This window comes from Stegastes partitus, unplaced genomic scaffold, assembly GCF_000690725.1.
Source record: "Stegastes partitus isolate 25-593 unplaced genomic scaffold, Stegastes_partitus-1.0.2 Scaffold831, whole genome shotgun sequence".
NCBI classification, from domain to species: Eukaryota; Metazoa; Chordata; class Actinopteri; family Pomacentridae; genus Stegastes; species Stegastes partitus.
In genome coordinates, this window is record NW_007578562.1 from 114611 (window position 1) to 124385 (window position 9775).

Below are 9775 nucleotides of genomic sequence, written 5' to 3' on the forward strand. Positions count from 1 at the left end.
AATATAGAACCAATATATCAGCGAGGAAATCCTACCCATGGCACCTTTCCATTACTAATATCTTTACATGGTGCATGTCACTTCTTCCTCTTCTTTTGTTTTTTTCGAAATCCCTCAAAAGCTTTACGCGCATAGGTTTCCCATGCAAAGATAAACAGTGTGTTGTTGCTCGACTTATGAATAACTAAGCCAAACAAACAGCTTTATGAGCTGCGCGGCATCTCTGCGTGTGAAACCTCTGCGCTCGAATGCTCTGTTTGTTTTCACTCTATAGTCTTTTTCCAATGTCAGAGTCTTTAAAAAAAAAAAAAAAAAGAACTCTTGCACTGTCTCGCTCACTCACACATATGCAAACACCCACACACTAACTCCTCCTCTCGCACTCTTGCCTCTCAAAGGAATGCATCTGTCAACTATTTGTCGACTTGATCTAACTTTTTCTGCCTTCATGTTTGCTTTCTAACTTGCTAACTATGTGGACCTTTTGCTGCATGATTCTCTTTCTCTCTGTTTTCTCTGTTTCCTGCCTTGTGATTGGCTGTTGATGGTTAGGATGAGGCCATGTGCCGAAGGAGCGCAGGCTCCCCATTGGCTTCCTCTCTGCTCATGTTACTGCTGCCACTGTTCATGTGCTGTCTCGGGTCAGTCCCATGCCGCTAGCTCTCTTTCTCATTTACATTTTGTCATTATCGTATGCTTGTTCTAACAGCCTTTGGCTCGTTCCCCCCCCCGATGTTTCTCTCCTCAGTTTGTTTGCCTCACCTCATCTCCTGTCCTTTTTTTTTTTTTTTTTTTTTACATCTCTGCTTTGTTCCACTACCTCATGTGTTTTTCCATTGTTTTCCCACATTTATCCCCCTCACCTGTCACTCTCTCTTACATTGTACCATCATCCGACTTCACCTCGTCAACTTACCTCCCTGCCTCTTTCTGTCTCTTGTCATTTTCTCCGTCTCACCTGACTTTGAACTTCAAACCATGCTCTTTGTATCTTTCCCCATCTATCATTATCCGTCTCCGGCTATAGACTCTATGGTCTCTGCTGATTACTGATGTATCCAGATGCTAGCAAAAACAGACCACTCACTTCTTATTTGCATCCAGATTTTCGTCTGTCTCTTTTAATGTTTCTCAACTTGTTTTCTCTTTGCCAGAAAAATATCAAGGCAAGACATTCTTTCCCTTTTACCTCCAGATGCTAAGCATACAGAGAGTATCAGATCAGTGTTATTCACACATACTGGCTCAGAGTTTTCCAGCCAAGTATAAAAAAGTCATTTTGATGCTTTTTTATATTTTCTGACCTTTCGTTTGATCCCTTCATAGTTTCAATGGACCTTTTGCTAAACCTCACTCTCCTTAAATAGTATTGCAAATTTACAACTCGCAAGCTTTCCATTGTCACATGACACATACACTTAATGGTCCCATATCGTGCTTTTTTTCAACAAATAATGAAAGTCTTACATGGCCCTAGAATGTGTCTAATTTATTTAATTCTAATATTTAATTTTTAGACTCAAAATTCTGCTAAGATTGTCAGTTTTAACCTGACTGCATAACCCCCGGTTTTGGCCTTGTTCTAAACAGACAAGAAGAAGAGTGACACCAGGACTTTCTGCCGCTTTAAACTTTCATACTCTTTCTATCATCTGACAACAAAAACAGAATAACATACAAATGACTTAATTGGGAATTCAGCTCCATCAAAATGTAGTATACATGAGCACAGAGAGCAGGAGAGAAGTAAACAGAATACGTTTTGGTTTTGCCAAAACACTACCAGTGACATGAAACCCACCCAGTCCTTGTTTATTGGTTCAAATCTGTCTTAGTCTCCACCATCTCCTTCAGCTTTATCGTTTCCAAAGAGTCCTAACGTTAGCCACATTCGCTGCATGATGCGCTACAGATTTGGTGACATTGCCATCAAACCCACTAGCTCCTCCGATGCTGGGAGCGCATAAAGACCCCTGTGTCCATTTTTTTTCAGCCAGCAGCAAGAGATTTAATGTGCTTTTCTCGTAGAGTTAGCAGAAGCAGCTCGAGAAAGTAAATAAACCTGGTAGGCAGTGAGGAGGCAGGATTATACAAGGTTTGAGCTGGATGGCAATTAGGATACTGTTTTTTAAAGAGCTTTTACTTTACATGTCCAAGGTTATAACAACAAAACACAAATAAAAATGTTTTATACCATATGGGACCTTGAAGTGCTGTTTACAATGTTAAAGAAATACAGAAAACAGGCTTCGATGACTGACACTGGCCGCCTTCATCCACTAAAAAACAAGCTCAGATTGATGCTCATATACAGTTGTAGTAATTGTCTGCTTAGCTTACATATTAATTCAATGTTTTTAGGCAGAACATTTGAATTTTAACATGGACGTAAAGCTCAGATACTAATGTATGGCAGCTACTGTTCAACACTCCAGGCAGGTCAGGTGAATTTCCAGGGAAACCACAGATACATATCTGTGGTATATACAGATATGTATCTGTGGTTTTCCTTGGAATGTGCCTGATATATTTGTTTTTAGTCAAATATTTTTACACTTAGTAGCACAGTATGTACAAAAATGATATATTCAGTGTATGAGCAGGGTGTCAGTGTGACAGTTAGATATTCTGGTGCAACAGTTTTCTATAGCTAAAAATAAAAATACTAGTAAAATGACTTTAAGGAACACAAAGCATTTTTAATAGTAATAATAACAGGGTTTAATATCAACAGTCACTTCCATTCATTCATGTACGCTTATGAGAAGATGACTTCTTACCATATATCAAATCAACAATTCAGAAGACTAAAGTATCGTTTCACCACTGAAATAATATTCTATTATTCTTGGTTTCAGCTTTTCTTTCATTATAACAACCAAATGTAGCCTGGCGTTTTCTGCTGTTTGAACTGGCTGCAGCCCCGCTGCTGATGATCTGCTGAAGCACTAGTTTGTCAGTTAGTTGGACACAACAGCGCGCCTTATATTACAGCAAACTGATCAATCAGCTTCTTACACTTGTGCGTTCTGTTATTGGTGGTTTTTTAAAAAAGGCCAAAAACTACATCCAAATTAATTAAACGTTGAGCGTAGCACTTACTAAAAACCGCCACACATCACGTATCACTTCAGCTCCTGGAGGAAGGCAGAGCTCGGAAGGCCTGAAGTTCAGAGTCGCTAAGCTTTGATTGGATAATAACTGTTCGGAGGAGAGGTTTAGCAAACGGTCAGTTGTTAAGTGTTTATTGTGCTGTTTTTAACAAGCAGTAACTCGTTTTCCTCCCTGCTTTGGCACCAGGAGGAGGACCCTGACTGTGGCGGGGTGTCCGGCCTGAGTCCCTCTCTGTGGCTCACGGTTGCCCTCCAGCTGTTGCTGCTCTGGGTTGTGACTGACTCCAGACACCACGCCATCCCATCATGACCTCTGAACAAAGCCCCAATCGCACCCTCTATCTCCCTTTCTCCGTACCTCCAACATGGCAACCAGCATGCAGCGCTGCCACTGACATGAGGAACGCCCGACGAGAAGCGCTTGTAACAAACTTTAAAAAAAAAAAAAAAAAAAAAAAACCTGTGAGCCCCACATTCTGCCAGTTTTCTTCCTTTGACGCCTTTATTTTCAGGGGTTTCTCAAAGTGATTTCACAAGGGTACAAGTGACGAAAGAAATGTATATCAGAGGATAATGATTTGAATGATAAGAAAAGACCTCGACCTATCCCTTTCAGTGGTCCCCGCCAGCTGAGATTAGAGGAATCCAGAGATTCGTTTTGATTGGCGACTTCTGAACTTTTATCTGGCTGGATGTCAATGATGGGAGAGATTGGACTGCCTTATAGTATCAGAGGAATTTAAATCACGATGGGGGGCGGCGGGGGGGGACTTGCTGTTTATTCACGATGTTGAGCAGTTTTATTCACCACTGCTAGAAACAGCACCGCCCTTTGCAGAGACTTTACTTTGAATCGATTTGCAGTGGTTAGTTATTAGGCATTTATTGTTTGTTTTTCTGATTGAGGATTTGGCAAAGATTTCAGTAAGAGACGCCAAATTGTTACATCACAAGCTCTTGCCCTTCGTCCGCCTCAGCTGGGTTGCTGATAATAATGTTGTCTCAGTCTGATTTTTCTTTTTTTTTTTCAATAACACCACCCAGAACATTTTCACAGTGTCTCTGAGGGGTGTCGTCTTCACTTCGCTCCGCCGTGCTTTCGTGTAGATACCGTATTTGCAGTGTGGAAATCATGTTCATTGTTATGTTTATGCACAAAAGCCAACCCTTCTACTGCCACAGAGCACTTGTTCCTGAGTGTACGGATTTTAACTTTGCAGCTGATCATCTTACTATCAGCCCCGATCGGAAGTGGTAAATGTGTCTGGATTTTCAGGCCCTGATGTCGGATTGCTCCGAGGAAAACTTTGTTGCCATAGCGCGCATTGACCAATCAGGATGAGCGCGGCTGGTGTTCCTGTGCGTGCTCATTGGACAAAATCTCTAGTGCCATGTGGACTGCGTGACTCAGACGAACCCTTTTTAGACTGCGGCTGCCGAATGGAAAGAAATGTAGTATTTAATTATTTTACTATTTACTGGTTGTTTGAACTAAGTGTCAGGACCGCGTTTTACTGTTTGTTTTATCGCCACCATGAAAGAATCTGAACAAGGGTTGGAGGAGAATTTGTACTCGACGAGTTGGTCTAAAAAAAAAAAAAAGGGAAAACGGTACATGTGTATTCACTGCTGTCACTTTTTAAATTAAATGACTACTATCTGCACTGCAATTCAAAGTGCAGCTGTTATTTGTCTTTACAGTCTGGTCTCCTCGCTGAAGAACTGAATGAATTTGCAGTTTGTTCTACTGTGATATCACCGAGTGTAAACCACTACAGAGCAGCGGTCGGTCCAGGCTTACCATCCTTTTGACTCCCGTATTTCCTATTCTTGCAATATAAGTTTCATTTTGTGTGCCTTCTTCTCACATTAGTTACAAAACCTACCTAAAGTCATGAAGAAAATGTGCTGATTCTACTGTAAATGGTTTTAATGGAATAGTGTCAGCGACATAGATTTGCTTCTTTTTTTTTTAAATATATACACTTATCAGTCAAACCACTGCTTCAAAGCTAAAGAAATCTGCCAAAATAATACAAAATAATTTTCACAGGACCAAAACTGGACTCTTAAAGCAGCTAAAAGTTGGAAGAAATCAAACCACTTAATGGATTTCAGGATGTTCTTAAGATGCAACATGTGGGAACCGACTTCCTGAGTTTATGTATTTACAAAGTCTTGAGGATTAGTACAATATAAAGGCTGAAAACGTGGCTGTGATTATTTGAAAGTTTCATTTTTACTTCAAACCAGCTGCACTTGATGCAGTTTCATCATTATTTCTGCTGTTCAGACCTGACCGTCACAAGTTAAAATCATTCACCCAGTCTATATTCTACGTGTGAAACCTCATCAGTTCACTCAGAAGGCAGAGATGCGCCAGAGCCGCAATCATTGTGTGACTTGATATCTTTCGGGATGAACGCCACGGTTTTATCGCCTAATTACACCTCCCCAGAAACCACCAAAATATCTTTCCAGTGTACGGTTACACTCGAATATGTTGCTACATGTTGAGCATTGGCGTCAAATGTTACATTTCATTTGAACATTCAACACTTATCTGTGTTTGGCATTCAACACATCAACAGGGGATGAAATCTGAGGACGCTAGTTGCACCACTAAAACAAAACCAGGGAGGGCAAGTTTGTAATCTATAAACACTCACGGATGTTTGCAGGAAGTTACTTAATACTGTGGGGAAGTGAAAACCACATAATGAAGCTATGTGCATCACGTTACCACTAACATTTGCTTCACCCCCCCTCAGACTTCTGGTTTTCGCTAAATAATCACATTACGCTAAATAATGTCCGTTTTTATATAATAAGCATTCTTCCGTGTCAAATCGAGGTATTCTAGCTGCAGGCATCTTTTGTGGCAACGCTTCACCGCCATCATTAAATCGTCATCAGTAATTTTCCGACTAGTCTAAGGTGCACACTTTACTCCCTCTATCTTTAACTATAACCGTTCAACAAAAACAATGTGGTGAAACTAACATAGTATTTATGCTCCTCTTTTACTAACTCTCAAGAATATCAAGTGCCATACACATTAGGACTCTTATTCTCTTGTGGAGAAACCTATTATCGTAATATCACATTTATGCAATGTTACCAAGGCAAGATGTAAGTCTCATAAATTGTTTCCCTGTGCTGCATGGTAATGGCTGATAATCTTTCTTAACAAAACTATCCGGTGTGCTCCTGCTTTAGTGTGTAATGTTGGGAAGCATAATCTCCTGAGTGTCTGGCATTTGTTCGTGATAATAATAAGGTATGATCAGCTAATACTGCCGTTCTCTTGGGGAGACAGCATTTGGCTCTGCCCTGAGTCGGCTCGGGAAAGCGAACCTGATTGGCCAGCGTGATGTTTGAAAGCGCTCCTGTCTAACTGACGGGTTCAAGCCATGTGTGAATCACTCCAATTTAAAGGACCATACCAGTGATTTAGCTCATTTACTGAAAATCACGAACCCTTTACATTACTGCCAACTATTTTGCAAACCATGCTGTAGTGTAGAGACCACCACAGAAACAGAAACATTGGATGGTTTGCCATTTCACCTCAAACAGAAATTGATGGAACCCTGAAGATGGACCCTAATTACTTTGTTGTTCCCTTAACATTTTAATGTCAATTAATTCCTTGATTGGGATGTGAATCCTTATTACTTTATTGTTTCCTTGACTTGATTAGCACCATGATTAGGTTGTGAGTTTTCGTCATGTATACAAAGATGGACAAACCCTCCATGACATCCATATTTTTCCGAAAAAGTGTTTCTTTCTCTTACTTAGCTTGTTTTGTTACGATGGGATTGACCTTGGCATAATCAACGACAGAAGCTCCCAAGACAACACTTCTGTCTTTAACAGACAAGTTAAGCCATGTTTAGGAGCCTCCTCAATCATTTTCACTTCCTTCCCAATAGGAAGTTCCCTGAGTACATCCAGGTTAGCTTGGTTAGCTGCTCAGTTTTTTAGGCTTGACATAGAGTAGTACCTTACAGAAAGCAGTTGTGGCTGCAGTCTGGATTGTGGTACTTCTACATAGTAGTAGTTAGACAATTTGTTCTGAACCGTTCCTTCAGCTATCCAGGTTTTTGTTAACTCGGTAGATGATGTTTGTGTAACTCAGGCTAACGCATCAAGGCGAGCCTGGTTGGTGTTAAGCTAGCATTAGCCTATCAGCAGCCACTACTGAGGTCACAACTGACATTTATCAGTCGTGAGGAGGAAATGATGGATGCCGAGTCCTCAGTCATTTTCCCGAGTAGCTCCTCAACCGTGATGAGAAATAGTAGCGTAGCAAGGAGTTGGTAGGTGATGGCAACTCTGACATTCTTAACATTAATGACATGGAGGAAAAGTAGCATGACTCCACCTTCCTGGCCCACTCTGTTATCAAAAACAATCAGGGATTACGTCAGGTAACCCAGCATTTTTGACTCAGTGTGGTGACTCCTGCAGTCACTATCTAGGCATTGCCCGACTCTGCCTAGATCCCAGCTAATTGAAAAATGAGCAAAGAGGTAGAGCGTGATTGTAGCTATGGCTGAACATGCAACCATAGACTGTATAGCAGCTATGCCCTTAATTAGTTATAATTCTAAGCCTTTGTACAATTACAATGGATGAGTCACAGAAAGAAAATCCACCTTCTGGACTGTTTTCATGAACAGGTAAATTAACTAGAGACCAAAACATTGGTTGTACCAGGCTGTAAGTATGTTTATTTCTGCTGTAAATTGGGTCATTTTAACATGGGACTCTTTTTTTTTTTTTTTTAGCCAGCCTCAAGTGGCCATTCGAGGAACTGCACTTTTTAGCACTTCCATGATTTTTTCAGCTCCCGAGGTTGCTGGTTGGATTTCCTTTCCTCTCAGGATGAATTGAAATATCTTTTGTAATTCTGTGATTTTTCCTCTGGCACCATTGTCAGGAAAAATGCTACTTTTCCTAGTTAGCAAATGCTACTTCCTAAATTACAGCGGTGATCATAGCACCTGTAAACACACCTGTTAACATCAGCGTACAAACCTGAAATCTGACGGGTTTTTTTGTCATAATTGGTTATTATGAAGTTGTATCACCACTAAGATGGACTTATTCTGTACTTAATCAACATTACCACACAGAAAAGTAGATTCATGTAGCCTTGATGAAGTTCATTCTGCAACTCAAGCATATTGGAGGACTCTTCTAATTAAATTTCATATTTAAGAAAAATAAGTGGACACTAGCAACTTACTGAAACAGAAAAAAGTACCCCCAAGCATCAAGTAATTGGAAAATGGTTGGCAGTGATAGAAGTGTCCGTTAACTGTAGTTGTTATGCTGTAACTGCTGGTATGGTCATTCAAGTCATTTTGGGCAGAGGAGCACACTATAAAGAAGAAATGAGTGAAAACACAGACCCCCCTAAAACGCTCCAACTGGATCCTTTTGGAAACGCACAGAAAAACACTGGAGATTGAACTTGAGCGCCATAGTTGTCCAGATGTTCCATTCTACTCTTTAAGTGCTAAAATCAGATGCTGTCACCTCAGGAATAATATACTCTCGATGTGATATGAAGTGTTTTTGATTCTGTTGGTGCTCTCTGTATGGATCGTGTGGGTTGGCCTTTTTATTTTCAGGAATCTTGAGGACTGCTAAATGTGTGTGTGCGTGTGTGTGTGTGTGTTGGGTTATTTTTTTTGTGTCTCTGTTACCTTGCTGCCACTCTTTGGCAGGTGATTGGCAAAGAGTCAAATCTGGCTCTGCCTTTGGTTTTACGGCAGGCTTTTTGATCGAGGCATCCACCAAGTCACACCTCAGCGGACTCGGCTTTGGGGAGGGTCTTGGTGGGCCTCTCTGTCAGTCTCCCTCGATTGTGCTTTAATATGTTACACTTTAGTGGAACTTGATTCTCCAGAATCAGTCATGTAAAAAATTGTACAAAACCAATGTTGTTCTCAACAAAAACAAACAAAAAAAAGAACAATGTTTATAATCCTGGGGAGGAAAAAGTGTTTATTCATGTGAAAATAAGGTATATTCAGAATAAAAGTTTATGATTACTATATGCTGCATTGCGTTTAGAGTTCTGGCTGATGTTCTTTTTCTTGCAAAATGCCTTTTTTTTTTTTTTTCCACAGTAGATCAGATTACTAGCTTCTGTCACATGGCCAACACACATTTCCCATCCAAATGTGTGTGAGAATGAGAAGGAAGCACCGCGAGCCTGCTCTCCCGGTGTCTAGCCAACATCAGAAACTGACGTCCAGCCAAGATCAACAATGTCCAGGAAAAGAAACGAAGGACTCGTAGGTCCAGCCACATCTCTCCACAACACTGAATTTGGCTCAAGGACACATCCATTAACAACGGCCCGTAATGCGCCTCTGGTCATAAATTTACATTAATTCCTGTTTTCCCTGTTGCATGTTGATCAAATGGTAAGTGACTTTCTCGTTAACGCAGCCCGCTTTACACTTGAACCTGAAACCAGCTGTGCTCAAGTCCGGAGTCTTAGAGCTACTATTCCTCACTGCCCCCCAAAGACAAACTACAGGCTCATTTTACTCTTTATTATGGACATTAAAACCAACCCTGGTTCTGTATTGTACTGCAAAGTCATGACGAGCGAAGGAAAACTGAAATCCTTTAGGTGC

The 9775-nt window shown here is 40.7% G+C and overlaps 1 protein-coding gene across 1 annotated transcript in view; it reads left to right on the forward strand.

Moving 5' to 3' along the window:
- The window catches only part of LOC103365348 (voltage-dependent calcium channel subunit alpha-2/delta-1-like), a 122151-nt gene extending 112965 nt beyond the window's left edge, over positions 1-9186 (forward strand). Inside the window, exon 39 of the mRNA XM_008292769.1 lies at positions 3301-9186. Within this exon, the coding sequence (XP_008290991.1) occupies positions 3301-3423 (123 nt within the window). The 3' untranslated portion in view covers positions 3424-9186. The remainder of the gene's footprint in view (positions 1-3300) is intronic.
- The last annotated feature ends 589 nt before the right edge of the window (positions 9187-9775 follow it).